Source organism: Petaurus breviceps, unplaced genomic scaffold (assembly GCF_028583685.1).
Source record: "Petaurus breviceps papuanus isolate PSGF00001 unplaced genomic scaffold, PetGlider_PUasm1.0 90792, whole genome shotgun sequence".
NCBI classification, from domain to species: domain Eukaryota; kingdom Metazoa; phylum Chordata; class Mammalia; order Diprotodontia; family Petauridae; genus Petaurus; species Petaurus breviceps.
Genome location: NW_027187347.1, coordinates 3,435,811 through 3,453,914, shown reverse-complemented (window position 1 = coordinate 3,453,914; position 18,104 = coordinate 3,435,811). Strand labels below are relative to the sequence as shown.

General features: G+C 40.3%; 1 protein-coding gene across 1 annotated transcript in view; it reads left to right on the top strand.

The window, feature by feature from the left end:
* MYH15 (myosin heavy chain 15) overlaps positions 1-18,104 on the top strand; it is a 100,578-nt gene that overhangs the window by 32,493 nt on the left and 49,981 nt on the right. The window contains 4 exon segments of the mRNA XM_069069910.1: positions 3,558-3,684; positions 3,769-3,887; positions 6,187-6,383; positions 16,951-17,300. Of these exon segments, the coding sequence (XP_068926011.1) occupies positions 3,558-3,684; positions 3,769-3,887; positions 6,187-6,383; positions 16,951-17,300 (793 nt within the window).

Genomic DNA, 18,104 nt, shown 5'->3' with positions numbered 1-18,104 from the left:
AGAGAGAGAGAGAGAGAGAGAGAGAGAGAGAGAGAGAGAGGCAGACATATTCCAGACCTACCATATAGTATAGGTGGCAAGTCAGAAAATATAAGGCATGCACCTTATATCTATAGAGCACTTAGTGAAGTACTTTTCATATATTCTACCATTGAGTCCGTCCAGTGACCTATATGAGGTAGGTGGGGCATGCACTTATTATCCCTATTTACAGATTAAGAGACTGAGGTTCAGAGAAGTTGAATGGCTTGTCCCAAGTATTAGAGCCAAGAGTCAAAACCAGGTCTTCTAATTCCAGAACTCTCTCTTTATCATGTTATCTCTATAGCTAATCAATTCCATAAAAGTATGGTTATAGAATAAGTATACTATTCAGCAAAGAATCCACAAACCAGATAATATACACCCAAATAATTTTTTTTCTTTTTGCCTTATACAGCAACAACCAAGATGCAAGCTATGTTGGATGCCTTAGACCATTTCAACTGCTTTAGTACTTACAGACTTCTGTAAAAGAGACAGAACAGTCAGTAATGCTAAAATCAGGAGACCTTTATTATGGTCACATTTTATAACTCAAACCAAGTAAGGAATAAGGTCCAAGATGAGAACCCAGCGGAGGGAAGGAGCAATCAAAGATAAAGTAAAGAAGGAAGGGAGGGAACAAGCATTTATTAAGTGCCTACTATGTTCCAGACACTTTGCTAAGAATTTTACAAGTATCTCATCTGGTCCTTACAAAACCCCTAGGAGGTAGGTGTGATAATTATCCTCAATTTGAAATTGAGGAAACTGAGGCTAACAGAGGTTAAGTGACTTGCCTAAGGTCACCCTGCTAGTAAGAGCCTGAGGCTAGATTTGAACTGAGATCTTCCTGACTCCAGGCCCAAAGCTGTATCCACTGTACCATTCAGCACCTCAGACCCTCACATATGAGTACCTTCAGGCCACAGCGCAAAGAAGAAGGAGATCAGAGATGGTTCTGTAAGAGGCTACAATGTGGATTTGTCTCATGCTGGGCTCACATTATTCCTTCCCTTTTGGTGGATAGGGCACCTAGGTCCCTTCATCATTTCACACAGCTCATGTGGATGGATGTGGATCACAGGTTTTTATATGATTGTCAGGAAAATCTGATTGATCATCCACTTCTGATTTCACAGGCCAGCTGTGGGGCCATGGGGCCATGGGGCCAGCTCCAGCTGCCCTGATTATGATCTTGCCACTGAACCCAGATGGCTCCAGAGGAGAATGTGAGGCTGGTGACCTTGCACAGCCCTCCCTCACTTACATCCAATTCACTTGCAAGTCATGGCATCACCTTCCTGATATCCTAGTCTTCTTTGAGAACCACAGCATAGTCATGGAAACACTTGGGATTGACCAGTTGAGGACCAGTTGAGTATAGCCTGGGGCATGGAAGTTAACGCTATGGGTACCAACAGGACAACATTTCTCAGGCAGAAACAGGCTGTCTTAAATGAGCCTTATGAATGTGAGAGAGGGCCCCCAAATTAGAGGTCTTCGTGATCAATGTCAATAAGTGAAAACAATACCTCTACTTTTCCAATGTACACAGATTTTAGGGGTTACGTCTAATTCAGGCAAACAATTGTACTGAATGAGGCTACTGGTCTGGGTCTTAAAGAGTTAAACCTAAAAAAAATTAAAAAAACAAACAAACAAAAAGTTAAGCCTGATGGGGAGGTTTGATCTGTCAAACTGATCACTACAAAGCTAGGTAGAAGGGTGAGGGTGAATAATAACAATAAAACAATGATGATAATGATTAATAACAGCTGGCATTTATATAATGATACAAAGCTTTGTGGTTTTCAAGGTATTTTACTCACATTGTCTTGTTCGTTTCCCACAACAATCCTGTGAGGTAGTCTCTATTCTTCCCCCTGTTTTATAGATGAGGAAACTGGAACTTTGTGAGGTTAAGCAACTTACCTGGGATCACACAGTCAGTAAGTTTCTGAGGCGAGATTCAAACTCAGACTTTGCTGGCTTTAAACCTCCTGCTCATATCTCCTGCTGGAGAATCCAAGATAGTTTCGATAGTTTAGGCAGCATCAGAGCTTGAGGTTAATCTCTGTCAGTGCAAGAGCATGTTCTGAAGCAACCATAGCAATTGCTCTGACAACTGTCTTTTAAGCTGAAGGAAATCAGGCTTACCGATTAAGCCCTTCCTCATTTAAAGGGCCCTCCCTAGGCTTCCATGGGATCTCATTTTTAATACCTGGTTGTGCTTCAGTACCTTCTTTGGCTGGAGTTGTGGTGCTTGGACCAGGTTCTCAGAGCTCAGACCCCTGCCCCTTTCCTCATCTCTGTTCCAAGACCTGGGCAAGGGAGCTGAGGCTGTAGTTTCTTATACTTGTTTTCTATTTAGGAAGAGTGTCTTTATGCCATCAGTGCTGTCAAGTTCAGCAGGGAAAGCAGCAACGCTCCTCATTCTCAGCCTGTTTCTGCTTCACTCTATAGGCCAGCAAGGCACTTGCCCTGCTCAACCCTGGCCTGAAATCACTGATAGGGCAGAGGGAAATAATGAAATGAATTTTGAAATTCAAATCCTGGCTCTGCTACTTATCACCTTTATGACTATAGGCAAGTCACTTGGCATATCTAGGCCTCAGTTTCCTTATCTTTAAAATTAGGGAGTTTAATTGGGTCTCATAGGTCCCTAAAATCTATGTTTCTTTCATTAAGCACCACTGCATGTGCATGCACACACACACAGACACACAGACACACACATACACCAGTATGGCAGGTAATTATCACTTACCCTATGGTTCCCAGGGATAAGCTCTCATGTCTTAAAGTCCCTCCTAACTGCCAACGCTTGAGTTGCTTCACACAAGGCTGCCCTGGGAAGTAAGGGGGAAGAAAGCAAAGCTCTTAGATTTCGTTAGATCAGGAGGGCATTGCTGGCACGTAACTATCCAAGGCTCTAGAAGGGTATAAAATGACTCAGCACCAGAGAAGGATTGATTGCTCAGGGTGTGATAGATATTTTCTATAGTGGTCTTCATTTTGTCTTAGCTTTTCAGTGTCTGAGATACTCCCAAAGCCATGAAACAAGGACCTGGGATAAGAGGGCATCTGGCTAGGGCTTCTTTCCCAATATCAGAAGAAATGAATGAAATCTTCCATTACCCTATATTGCTTCAATAATAAGTGAAGCAGTGTCAGAGACAGGAAGATCTGAGTTAAGTCCTTCCTCTAGGCCCTGGGCAAGAAACTTAACAACTCAGTGCTCTAGGCAACCCTCTAAGATCATGGCATGCTGACCTGCATTGGTAGAGAGAGTTTCTTCCCCTGGGAGTTCCCTATACCAATGAAATCACAGGTTCAGTCCCTATCCTAGGTTTCTATAAATCAGTCCTACTACTGAATCATCTGTGTGCTTTCCTCCCAGACAACCATCAAATGCACTTGCGTCTGCCAGCTAGTCTGAGGACTAAGTCAAGAACAAAGATGGATTCCTTTGTTTTAAAAACAGGTCACTTTGCTATAGTCAACTTCCTGTCTTTTTCCTTCCTAATGCTTAGTCAAAGGCTGAGAAGCTCTGCAATCTGTTTGAAAACCAACTTAATGAAATGAATGCTAAATTTGAAGAGATGGCCAGATTGGTAAATGACATTACTGTCCAGAAGTCAAAGCTTGAGACTGAAAAAGGTAGGTCGATGTACTAGGTGAGGGAAGCCAGAGATGGAGCCCAGGAAGGTCTCAGAGCACTCATTGGGTGAATTTTTTCTTTAGATGATTTCTCAAGGCAGCTGGAGGAGAAGGACACTCTGATAAGCAAACTTTCCAGAGGAAAGAGTAACTTTGCTCTACAAATTGAAGAACTGAGAAGGCTGTTGGAACAAGAGATTGAAGTAACGATTTTCTTTTTTCACAATAGGAGCTCATATATGAGAACCAAACAATAATAATCCTTTACAATTTTTTTTTCTCAATTAGACCTGAGAAATCCTTTTAGTTTCAAATGAATTGGGAAAGGTACTTTTTTTTCAAATTACAGGAAAACAGAGGTTGGGTACTGCATGTGTCAGGAATATTTCGATACTCACAAATAAACTTTGATTAACTAAGTATTCTGCCTCAGGAATTCAAATTTTCTCCATAGTCTGTCAGATTAAGGGCCAATAAAACATATTTATACATTCTTCTTTTACCACTATAGGAAAAGGTAAGGGGAAGGAAAAGTTTTAGGCATTTAGAAAAGTAAATCCCCAATGGTGAAGTGTTTAATGAAATGTTTGATTGAATGTATGTGGAAGACAGAATGATAACTGTGTGGCTTTATTTGATCAGCAATATTTTTGGATTTGTTGTTAAAGTTATCAGTGAATCATAAAAAATAATAACTATGGCTTCCTCTGAGAGAAGATAAAATTGCTAATAAGCAATACCGGTGGCACCAGAATCTCAATTAGCATGGCCGATTGAGGTGTGAGAACTTGGAATGATGGAAGTCTAGCATCAGGAAGGACTTTAGAAATCATCTCATCCAACTTTTTATTTTAGTGATACAGAAACTGATACCCAAAGAGGTTATGTCATTTGCCCAGAATCACAAAGGTAGGTAATATTAGAGTTAGGATAAGAAAAATCTAGGTTTTTGAGGGTCCTGATCAATACTACCCTCACTATAGCATTACAGAATAAAATTCAGTATAAGGTAGTTTCAACCCATTCAAGGAGATTGAGTAACCAAAAGACAAAAATAACCCTGGTATAAAGTGGTCCCACCAATAAGTCATGGGTTTCAAGAATAGAGTTATGGCAAATCTCTGTAAAATATCCTTGGATATTTTCAGAAACTCCTTCAGTCAGCTCTCTGTAAAATGTTATCATTTTGCTTTCCAGATGAGGTTTTTATGAAAATACACCTCTGGGTTGACTGGATCACCAGTCTAGAGATCATTCAGAGAAGGGAAAGAGGATGGTAGGGGTACTGGTGATCAGGTCACACAAATAAAGGTTTAAAGAACTGAAGAGAAGACTTAAAGGGGGTGTGATAGCTTATGAGGAAGTGCAGTACATTGGAAAGAGTACTGCATTTGGAGTCAGAGGACCTGGGTTTTCATTTTCTCTCTGATGATTACTACCTGAATGACCTTAGACAAGTAGCTTATCTTCCTCAGGCCCCAGTTTCCTCATCTGTAAAACAACAGGTTTGGATTGTGAGGTTCTTTCTGTCTCTAAATCAAAATGGTAGAAATAGAAAAGCCAACTACAATTTGTTAAATGCCTACTATGTGTACCAGGCCCTATGCTAAGCACAAGGCGTATAAAGAATGACATTTAATTTCTATAGGCCTAAGTTTCCTCAGCTATAATATGAAAGGGTTGGACTAAACAGCCCCTAAAGTCCCTTCAGACTTTGAGTTCATTATCCCATGACTAAGTCTTTGAAAAGCTTTTACATGGAAGAGAGATTTGATTTGTTTTGCTGGAAATCATTCTTCTTTTTTTTTTAGGGGGAAGGGCAGGGCAATTGGGGTTAAGTGACTTGTCCAAGGTCCACATGGCGAGTAAGTGTTAAGTGTCTGAGGCTGGATTTGAACTCAGGTCCTCCTGACTCCAGGGTGGGTGCTCTATTCACTCCTCCACCTAGCCACCCCAAAATCAAAATTGTTCTTCTTTCCAATAGGTCTTCAAAGAAGGTTGGATGATCCTTGTTAGGTGTGTTGTAGAAGCATTCTTAGTCAGCTATAGATTGGATGAGGGTGTCTGATTTCCCTTTTAATGCTGGGATTCTCTAAAGGGAAGAAGAGATATACTATAAGGGAAAGTCTCTGTGACCTTTTTAAACTCGTGCACTTTATAAGACATATTTCCTGTTGCCTTAAAGATAATGAGTATTTTCCTATTAAAGTTCTGTTCCCATCTTTTTGGAATTATTTGTCTACATGCCTAAAGTGTCCAAATAGTCTAACAAGGACAAGCTTGAACAAATTAATCTCCTCTACATAATTATGGAAGCTGCAACTTAAAAAAAGACAAACATTTTAATCTTTCCTTTCTTGGTTCAGCATTCTATAGTCTCCAGTTTTTCTGTTTCAGTGTAGCTTGTATTGGGAATAGAATATATTGTTAAACTTTGTTTTATGTGGGTTGGTTGGCCCATTCCCAAGCTGCAATTAACCAAGGTACCTTTGTCACTTGTAGTCCAAGAAAGTCCTCACACATGCCCTGCAGTCAGCAAAACATGATTATGCCTTCCTGAAGGGGCAATATCAGGAAGAACAAGAGACCAAGACTAAGCTGCTGTGGACTTTGACCAAGGGGCATGCGGAGGTGGTGCACTGGAGGACCCAGTATGAGACACATCCTCCCCAGAAGAATAACGATTTGGAGGACGCCAAGTAAGTGCTGCTGCCCTTGAACTGTTCTCAGATGAGCTTGGTGTTCCTGCTAATTCTATTGACAAGTGAAAAGATAGGGATCTGACTGAAATAGCTTGGAGAGACGCCCTTACGTGCCTTATGGCCATGTCCCACTGTGGACACCAAAATAATTGGGTCTATATCTGTGTGTGAGTGTTTGTGAGCATGTGTGTGCACATATGCACACGTATGAGAATGTGTGTGCACATAGCCATCATGTCTCTGTACTTAGACCTCATATATATGGTTTATAAGAGGTCAGTGAAGAGTGGGTCATGGACTTCTGATAACAGCTTTCTACTGACAACTTTTGTTTCAGGATACTGTAAAGATTCAATTGTCATCAAAAATCTAAAGATTATACATTTAGAACTGGAAGGAAACTTTGTTATTGGTGTTCCCTTGTTTGGTCACGTCTGACTCTTTGCAGTTCTGAGGACTGAGGTGCACCAAACCCTTGTTCATGGGGTTTTCTTGACAAAGATATTGGAGTGGCTTGCCATTCCATTGTCTAGTGGATTTAGGAAAACAGAGATTAAGTGACTTGCTAAGTATCACATATCTAATAAGTGTCTGAGGCTGGATTTGAACTCAGGTGTTCCTGACTCCAGGTACTGTGCTGTATCCACTAAGCCACCTACATCATTAATTCAATGCCCTCATCTTTTAAAAAGTAATTGGGGTTAAGTAACTTGCTCAAGGTTATACGGCCAGGTGTTTCTGGGTGGATACTAAGTGTCTGAGCCCAGATTTGATCCCCCAGGTCATCCCGACACTGGGGCTGGTGCTCTTACTTGCTGTGCTACCTGTCCACCCCAATGCCCTCATTTTATAGATGAGGAAAATGAGGCCCAGAGAAGTTATGTGATTTGCCTAAGGGCACATATGTAGTTAATGACAGAGGCAGGCTTTGTACCTATGTTTCCACAAGGTCATACATTTAGAGTTGGAAGGGACCTTAAACATCACAGAGCCCAGCCCCCTTGTTTTACAGGAAGCTGAAGCCCAGAGAGGTTGTAATTTGTCCAACATCACACAGGCAGTAAATGTCAAAGGCAGAGTTTTAACCCAAATCTACTGATAGCAAAGACAGTGATCTTTCTGCCATATAGTATGCCATGCTGCCCCCTGCTTAAATCAAACAAGAAAACAACAATAATAACCTCAAAGCATACTCAGGCCACTCAAGCTAAATGCTGTGGTTAGAAAATGAATTTCACTGACAACTCGATGCAAAGATTTTTCTAGTTTTCCATAGAAACTCCAGAAATATAGGTTCCCAGCCAGCTTAGAGGATCACTAGAAAGGCATCAAACAGCCGTTGAAGCATTTTATTCTGAGATCCTGAAGACTGGGTATATCTCAGAAAAGACGTCAGACAGTTGCCATGAGGGTCTGTGATCACGACAGAGCTTTGCTCAAAAGAACAAGTCCTTCAATTGCTATCTTGGCCCAAATCCAGAGTGGACAACTAAACTCCTCTTCTGGCTTCAACCGATGGCATTCTCTCTTTTCAGACCCTTCCATAAAGCAGTCCCCGAGCCGCAGCTGTATTCTGTCCCAGAGGTGTACAAAGTGATCTGTCTCTGTATCCACAGTCACTTTAAAAGGGCTCTGGGATGACAGACACTAAAAATACCTGTATCAGATGTTATTGAAAACTGTGGGCAATAGAGAAGTGGGACTTTGAAATGAAATGCCTCCTCAACTCTAAATATAGCATTTGCTTTTGAAGTGAGATTCTTCCTCCTCTAATGATGGAAGATGGATGGGAAAGGCAGCTATCTTTCATATTACTTTGATGAGTTTTAAAAAAATTTTTTTTAAGGAGAGCAGAAGAGCAAATGAGAGGGAGTTTGGTTTGATGATTACATCGTTCTGCTGGAGTTGGTCTTGGAGTGAATAGATGTTAATTAGGTCAGGGATATCAATCCATCCATTATTTGTTATTAATGGCTTGTGGAGAATTTATTTTCTCTCTTCTTAAATAGTAGCAAAAATAAATAAATCAAGCTCTGTCTAGATCATGCTTTGATCTCAGAAACTTAAGGAGAAGCTCCCTGTTTCATAAACATGTCAGGATGTAGATGGCACATATTTCAGCATACCCACTTTAAATTTGGGAAACTGAGGATCTGTCTGCTTTTTTAAAAAAGTAGAATGTAGGTGACTTTATTGCCATTCCAGTGTCTAATAAGTTTCTGGGGGGAAGGGGGGGATCTATATTACATATACTTCCCCCCCCACCTCAGCATGGATTCTGTACTTAAATTCTTAACAATGAGCCCATTGAAAAGCATTTATTAAGTGTTTACTCTATGCCAGACATCATGCTAAGTTCTGGAAGATAAAGGCAAGAACAACCCCCATCCTTAAAGAGGTCACATTCTAAGAGGAAAGATGACATGTGAATAATTATGTACATACAAGATGTATACCAAGTAGATGGCAGAAACCTCTTAGTAGGAATGGCAACTCCTAATAGACAGCTCTTAGTAGGAGTGGCCACCTAAAAGTTGGGCAGACGGCAAAAGGCTCCTGAAGAAAGCAGAACTGGAGCCAGTGCTGAAGTCATTAGAATGTAAGCTCCTTGAGGGCAGTGACTGTTTTTGCCCATATCTCCAACACTTAGCACAGTGCCTGTTACATAGTAAGTGCTTAATAAATGCTCAATGACTGACTGATTGAAGGAAGCCAGGGAGACTAAGAGGTAGAAGTGAGGAGAAAACCTTCCAGGCATTTGTGACAGCCTATGCAAAGGCATGGATGGAAAATAGAGCGTCATGTGCAAAGTATAGCAAGTAGGTCATTGTATCTAGATCACAGAGAATGTAGAGATCAAAGTATAAGAACACTGGAAAGGCCAGGTTATGAAGCGTTTTAAATGCCAAATAGAAGGAATAGAGGACCACTGGAATTTATTGCATTGGGTAGATAACAGGATCATACTTTGACTTTTGGAAAATCACTCTGGTAGTTGAGTGGAGGATGGAATGGAGTTGAGAAGAGACTTAAGGGAGACTAACTATAAGGCTATTGCAGTAATTCAGGTGAGAGGTGATGAGGGCTTGAATTAAATGGCTATGTAAGTGGAGAGAAGGAGATGTATACAGAAGACATGGAGAAAAGGGTAAAGATTTTATATCTAGGGTGAATTTGAGCAAGGAGTTGAGAGTGATACCCTGGTTGTGAGCCTGTGTGACTTTAGGCATGGTACTTCTGTTTTAAACATGTCAAGTTAGATACGCAAAAAAAAAAAAAAGGCAACTGGTGATGCAGGACTAGAGCTCAGTAGAGAAACTAGGATGAATATGTGTGTATGTGTATATATGCATATGTATACATGGTGTGTATATGTATATATACAGCCCTAGTACATATTCATATTATATATGTACACATACATAAAATCTGTGTAGCATAATAACTGAACCCATGGGAGCTGATGATATTGCCAAGTGGGATATTTTAAAACAAAAGAGAGAAAAAGGTCCACGACAGGAATTTTTCTCTATGTATCAATAATATCAAATGAAGATACTGTACAAGATAACTCTGAGATCTCTTCCAGACTAAAATCCAGGAGCTTATTTTTAAGTATAGTGTTGGGTTTCAATTTATTACAGTGTGGTGTAAATGGGGTACTCAATTTAGAACAAGAAGATATGGGTTCAAATCCAGACTTATTATCTGTATAACTCTAGACCAGTCATTTAATATTGCTGAATCTCAGTTTCATCATACATAAAATAAGAGTAATATTGCCTTTGGTAATTCTTATAAGGTTGTTTTGAAAAGCCCCTGGTGAACATTAAAGGGCTGAGTAGATTTTAGTGGAGCTATGAGCTCATAATAATGAGAACAGCTCACATTTCTTTCACATTTTAAGGTTTGCAAAGTGCTCTACATAGATAGTTTCATTTGATCTTAACCACACTCTAAGGCTGATGCTATCGTTATGTCCATTTTTCACATATGGAAGCTCAGGCTCTAAGAGGCTTTCCCTAGGGTCCCACAGTCAATGAGGGTCTGAGGCCGAATTGGAATTCAGGTCCCAACACTATCAACTCTGCCCTCCAGTTGCCTCATTACAGCTCGTTAGAGTAGCGTGCTCTCTTCATGGGTATAAACCATGCATCCGTGCCTTCTTAACTGGAAGATAAGTCATACAAGGGTCTGTATTCTTCATCTATAGAGGGCAAATATCCCTCTAAAGAGGGTAAATGTCATTTGCATAGTGTCTTAAGGTTAAAAAATGGTTTTCATACATTATCTCATTTGAGTCATACAACAACATTATAAAATAGCTGCTATTATTCCCATCTGCCCAGTACTTTAGAGGTCTTCCTCTGGATCTTTGAGTATTTCATGAACAACCAGCGTAATACTCAGAATGTCCCTCTGTCATCCCTCACTCTTGCTGGCATAACTGACCTATCTCCTTTCCCAGTCAAATGTATGTCATGGATGATGTTTTCTGCACATGAGAAAGTGTCATGGCATCCCAACATAATGTGCTCAGCCTATTAATATCTACCATGCATCTTCCCATTGTTCTTGGGCCACTTGTAATTTTTAGTTCTTTTGTGGTCATCATGTTTCATGATTTGCAGCCGTACAGCATCATCGGGAGAATATTCATGTTAAAAAGATGTACTTTGGCAGCAGGGAACAGTTTGAGAGCATTGAAAGAGCCATGCAATTTTCCAAATGTGATGCAGCCCTATCTCCTCATCCTATTCAATTCTGATCCCAGTTCATTGCCCATATTCAGTGTCTGCCTAAAATATATGAACTGATCAAATAACTCAATGCACTGTCCATCCAAATGAATTTCATAATCTGAAAAATATTCATTCTTCATCTACTTGATTTTCCCCTGCTTGTCAGTCTGTGTCAGCCTGTTTCTGTGCCAGTCTCTTGAGTGGTTATGAAACTCACTAGGGTATCACTGTAGTGTTCAATTCAATTAAATTCAGTGGGCATTTATTAAGTGCCTACAACGCACCATTAACTGTGTTAGGAACTGGAGATACAAAGACAAAAACAGAAATGTCCTCCTTCAGGAGCTTTTGTGCTGTTGAGGAGGAGGAAAATGCACATAGAAAATTAAATAGAGATTTCTAAGGGGAGGGCAGAGATTTAATATGAGGGGTTGTTTAATAACAATAGAATGGGGATTCCAGAGGGCACAATGGAAAGTCAGGATAGAATGTGATTAGGTGCATGAGAAGGATGAATAAGGCCATGGAAAGGCGATTCAACATAGGTAGCCTGCAATTCAGAACCCTGGGACTTTCGAGTGGAGCTCTAGGCTAGTATATTGTCACATGTTTCACAGTGGCAAAGGTAATGTTGATTTGATTATGAATCCCTGAACAAAAGGTGAAAAGCAGGAAGGTTGGGCAGACGGTCTGTATGCATATGGTGTGAGGGGGGCAGATGGTAAGTTGGTGGTTCTGTGTGATAGTCAAGGTGGGAGGTGATAGAATCCTGGTGCCTCATTGGATCTAGAGGGATATTCCAAGATGTGATATAATCTACTGTTATCTGTGGCCAGGAATATTTGGAGACCCTCATCATCTATCAGAAATCCTTCTTTCCTTTGAACTCTGAGCAGAACACTTTTCTCCAAAATGATAAATACCTTTGATGAGGACTTTATAAAACATTGCCTTGCTTGATTAATATTGCTAACCTGAGGAATTTAGAAACTAAATTCTTAATAGTTGAATTTATCAAGTAATTTTATATGACTAACACATGCATGGGAGACATTTTATTGGAGAAATACATTTCAGGCTGCATTTTACTCTTATGAGTAATAAACGAAAAGGCATTTGACTCATTGGCTTGTACATGTAGGCATTTAATACATGTTGGTTGAAATAAAATAAAATGAATAGTGAAAACTTTATACATTTCAATCAATTTTATGGCTGCAAAGTTGTAATCTGCTATAGAATATTGTCTATGAAAGTCTACTTTCCTCTCATATCATAACGGTCATAATCTATCATAACAATCAAGGATTGTTATTGTTCATTGTTTTCCATCATGTCTGATTCTTTGTGACACTGTTTGGGGTTTTCTTGGCAGAGATATTGGAGTGGTTTGCCATTTCCTTCTCCAGCTCATTTTACAGATGAAGAAACTGAGGCATACAGGTTAAACAGCTAGTAAGTGTCTGGGGCCATAGATGAACTCACAAAGATGAGTCTTCTTTATTCCAGGCCCAGCACTCTATCCATTGTGCCACCTAGCTACCCTGCTAGGGTATCATCAAGGATTCCCTGACTGTATGCTCATGGCCTTCTCATAATGATTTTATAACAATGAGATAGTAAGCCTCTGGTTCAGTAGTTAACTGAAGTCTTAATCATTCTCTCTCTCTCTGTCTCTCTCTCCCTCCATCTCCCTCCTTCCCCCCCCCCCTCTCTTTTCCTCTTTCCCCCCTTTCTGTCTCTATCCTTATGTCTGTTTGTCTCTCTCTGGTATTAATATGATTTTTCTAATATTTTGTAATCTTCCTCTCTTTAAGGACTTGAAAAATCAGTCTTTAAATGACTTTAAAGTTCTGTCACCTTCAACATGGATTTCCTTTGTATTTGCTCAGGTATTTGCCACTGGAGAATTGCTTAAAGGAACCTAGGCATGTTTAGCCCGGAGAAGAGAAGATATGACAACTGTCTCCAAGTATTTAAAAGGCTGTAACCTGGAACTAGAATTAGATTTATTCTGCTTGACCCCCAAAGGAAAAACTAGGATCAGTGTGTGGAAGTTACAAAGCTGCTAATTGATATAAGTGCAAACTTCCTAACCATGAGAGCTATCTAAAAGTTGCATGGTCACTTTGGAAGGTGGTGGCTTCCCTTCCCACCTCAGTGATGTACTTTAAGCTAAGGTTGGGTGGCCACTTGCTAGATATGGTCCAATCAATTTTTTTTTCCAACTTCATTTTTATGAATGCCATTTCCATTCTCCTCATATGGCACACCAGGTACTGAATTGTTAAAGTCCTTATATGGTGGTTCTACTGTAATCAGTGATATCGAGCCCATCAGGCAACCAGCATTTATTAAGCACCTACTGTGTGTGTGCCAGGTCTTATGCTAAGTGCTGAAATATAAAGACAAAAATGAGATAGTCTTTGATTTAAGGAGCTTAGAGTATAGTCAAGGGAGAGGACATGCACATACATAGAGATATCTACAGAGTATCTGCAACATTGATTGAAGGTAATTTGGGAGAGAAGACACTGATAGCTGAGTGGGTTGGGGGCAAAGAAATCAGTAAAGGCTTCAGAGAAGGCATCATTGGAAGCTGAGCTTTGAAGGAAGTCAGGGATCTTAAGGTGAGGAGAAAGTGATTTCAGGCATGGGTACAAACAATACAAGGTTCAGGAGAAGGGGTCATATAACAATAAGGAGGTCGGTTTGGCCAGACCATGGTGAGGGTGAAGTGAAGTAAAGTATAATAAGGATGGAAGGACAGGTCACAGTCAGGTTGTGAAAGATCCTAGACAACGCAGACATCTGGGTGGCTTCATTAATTTAATTTCTATTTGTTGTCCTTTTTCTAATTTTGCTGATAAATGCTATTCAGCTATGTTTCCTTGGGTCTCAAGCTAAGTTGTCTACATATCTTTTCCTTCTTCTTCAGGTCTAATTGCTGTTTTTTGAGATGTTATTTCTTGAAATCAAAGCTCAGCTTCCAATGATGACTTCTCTGAAGCCTCTCCTGATTTCTTTGTCCCCAATCCAACCAGCTGCCAGTGTCTTCTCTCCCAAATTACCTTAATCAGTGTCGCAGATATTGTATAGAGATCTCTATATGTACATGTCCTCTCCCCTAACTGCACTCTAAGCTCCTTCTTCTTATCATATATTGTCACAGTATATGATATTATATACTTATGGAATATTATTACACATTGCACAGTATGCAGGAGTAATAAATAATACTGTAAAATATATTATACAATTTTATCATAGAAATATATTGCATTATATAGTGCTTTTATGTAACAAATATATTATAATAATATATGCTATATATGATAACATATGCTATTTATTGTCATATGTGCAGTAGATAGATTGGCATTGGCTTCCTGGATGGCCTCTCCAATTGTCTTGGAGTCAGGAAGACTTGAGTTCATATCTAGCCTCAGATATTTATTAGCTGTATGTCACTTATCCTCTTTTTCCCTCAGTTTCTTCCACTGTAAAATGAGTACAATAATAGCACCTATCTCCAAGGATTGTTGTGAGTATCAAATGAGATCACATTAGCACAGTTCCTCGTACATACCCGTGTTTCCCCGATAATAAGACCTATCCCGAAAATAAGCCCTCCCCTTACTGTGTAAGATTCCTCTAAAATAAGCCCTCCCCCGAAAATAAGCCCTATTGAGATTGCTACTGTAGTGAAGGTGATCCCCTGCGCTACACGCTACATTACGGTACCCTCTGTATGCACCGTCCCCCCCCCTGGGTGAAATGCACGCCGCGCTCCGAGCTGCATCCAATCAGAGCTGCAGCAGTGAGCGCGTCATCCTGTTCTTCCCCAGTGATTTGCTTATTGAATAAAGGTACATTTTTTTGTTCACATTTACCTGTTTATTAAAATTGCTGTCAATGTTCATTAAAATAAGCCCTCCCCTGAAAATAAGCCCTCTGGTGTTTTTTCTGTCCAAAAAAATAATAAGACAGTGTCTTATTATCGGGGAAACACGGTAGTAGGTGGTATATAAATGCTTATTCCCTCCCCTCTCCTCCATATAGTTAGAGCTGAAAGGGATCTTAGTTGTCATCAAAATCTAACCCCCTAATTTTAAAGATGGGGTTAAGAGGTTAAATGACTTGCTCAGGATCATGAGAGTTAGTGTCTCAGGTAAGGTCTTCAAGAGAAAATAAGATTTAAATTGAGTCTTGAAAGAAGAGAAAGAAACTGACAGGTGGATTTCAGGGAGCAAATAATTCCAGGAGTGGGGGGGACAACCAGTGTAAAAGCATGGGGAGGACAGGAGATTGAGTAGAGGGGAGCAAAACATAAGTGGATTGGAGTGATAAGAAGGAACCAGCTTATGAAGAGCTTAAATACCCAACAGAAGAATTTTATTTGATCCTGGAGGTGACAGGGAGACCCTGAAGTTCCCTGAGCCATGGAGTGACATGGTCATACCTAAGCTTTAGAAAATAATCTTGGCAGTTGAGTGGAGGATGGAGGGACAAAGCAGGGACAGTAGTCCAGACCAGAGGTGAAGAGATATTTAACTGGGGTTGTGGCTGTGAGAGAGGAGAGAAGAGGATGTAAAGATGTTTAAGAGAAAGCAGGAACAAGATCTGACAGTGGGTTGAACACAGATGATGAGTAAGATGCTGCCACTGAGGTACCAGCCCAGGTGACTGAGAAGATGGCGGTGCCCTCCACAGTGGAATGGAAGTTTGGAATAGGGTGGCTTTGGGAGGAAAGACAACGAAAGGTCAAGATGGTGAGTCCTATCTAGGGCATGTTGTATGGATGCCTGCTCTGAATGAGATGTCCTAAAAGCATTCCCCCCAGTCCTGGTGGCAGCTGGGTGGCACAGAGGACAGGAGGCTGGCCCTGGACTCTTTCTGAGTTCAAATCTGGCCGCAGACACTTCCTGGCTGTATGACTCTGCACAAGTCACTTACCCCTGCTGTTTGCCTCAGTTTCCTCATCTGTCAAATGAGCTGGAGAAGGAAATGACAAACCACTCCAGTATCTTTGCCAAGAAAACCCCAGATGGGGTCACAATGCGTCAGATGTGACTGAAAAACGACTAAACAACAACCTACACACATGTATTTATGTGTGTATATGTGTGTTATGCTAAATATGTTGGTAGTAATATTAAGTATAACTGAAATATATGTTGTACATATGTGCACATATTGTATATATATTACAAATAGCATTCTAAGTATACTGGTAGCAATATTAAATGTTATTGAAATATGTGTGTATTTACACGGTTTATATTATATGACATATATATGTACATGTGTGTATGCATATAGACACATTTATATTTATATATACACTCACACATATATGTGTATTTATACATATGTGTACACACACAGCCCCCCCCCCCCAATGACAAAACATTCCAGATATGTTTGGATGACATCAGAGTAGTGGAGGACTATAACCTTCCATTCTTTCTGTCTGTCTGTCTATCCATCTATGACAGACAGGTTGTTGTTTGTCCTTCTTTTTGGAAGAATACCACGGTATCAGGGAAATGATGACATGACTTGCAGCTGACTTTGATTTGAGTGAGGGAGGGCTGTTCAAGGTCACCAGCCTCATTTTCTCCCCCAGAGCCATCTGGGGCCAGTGACCTGGTATTCATCAGGATGACTGGACATGACCTAGGATGCACATACACATATATAAATATATAAAGTCATATGTCTGGTCTCTCTTGTTAAGCATTTTACTATATCGATTCAAAGATAAATTTGGATGGGTTGTCTTTGTAGGGCTTCTTTTATCATCCCTTTCTTCTCCTTAGGAAGAATTTGGCATTTTGCTTCCAGGCAGCTGGAGAGGTCATCCAGGAAGCCACAGCCAAAAGCACCTCCTTTGAGAAGATAAAACAACAACTTCAGTTGGAGCTGGAAGATGTTGTAACTGACCTGGAGAAGGTCCATTGTGCAGCAGCCTTCCTTGATGAGAAGCAGAGGGACTTTGACAAAGTTGTCACTAACTGGAAGCAGAAATATGATCGATCTCAAGCAGAGCTTGAAGCCTCTAAGATGGAGGCCAAAAGCATTAGCAAAGAGCTGTTTAAGCTAAAGCAAGCTTATGAAGAGATTGCAGAGACACTGGAGGCTCTGGAAAGAGAAAACGAGAACCTCCATGGTAGGTTGGGCAGACCACAGACCTGGAGAAAACAACTTTGACAGTCTTTATGTACTCACGTAACTATGACCATGCCTTATAAGTTTGTATAACCCTTTGTGTAGCTACTTCAAGAACTAATGAACTGGTTGTTGTGGACCAAAGTGATATCAATAGGCTAGAACATTGGGTCAGATAGAAGGTGAGGTAATGTAATAGAGATAAATTGAAAAGAAACAACTTCATAGCTATAGTATGGGGGATAGATGGCAAGATAAAAATGGGAAAATATCTCTGGAGGGGTGGTATTTAATGGAATTCAATAGGAGTATCGTGTAGGATACTTAGATTTGAATCCTAACTCTGTGATTCATTACCGGTGTGACCATGGGCAAACCATTTAAACTCTCTAGGCCTCGGCTTCACCGTCTATAAAAATGATGTTGGACTAGATAACCTCTGATGTCCTTTCTAACTTATATGACATGACAGTCAAAAAAAAGTCAATGTTATGCAAGGTCAGTGATGCCCAGAACATGGAAGGTTGTAATCCTAACACCACTCTGACATCAACCAGTGTTTTCTCTTCCTTGCTAGAGGTATTGAGGCTAAACACAGATAGCCACTCCTTATGGGTATTGCAACTTTGATTCCTAAACAAGTATAGGTTGGACTAGATTGTCTCTTTGTGCTCCTCAAACCTTGAGATTCCAAGAAAAAGAATGTGTGGGAAATATCAAATGAAAAAGTATATAAGAATACTTGAAAAAGATGAAGGTGTGACTTTTTTACTCACCTAGGCCATCTAGAAATGAGTCTCTGCAT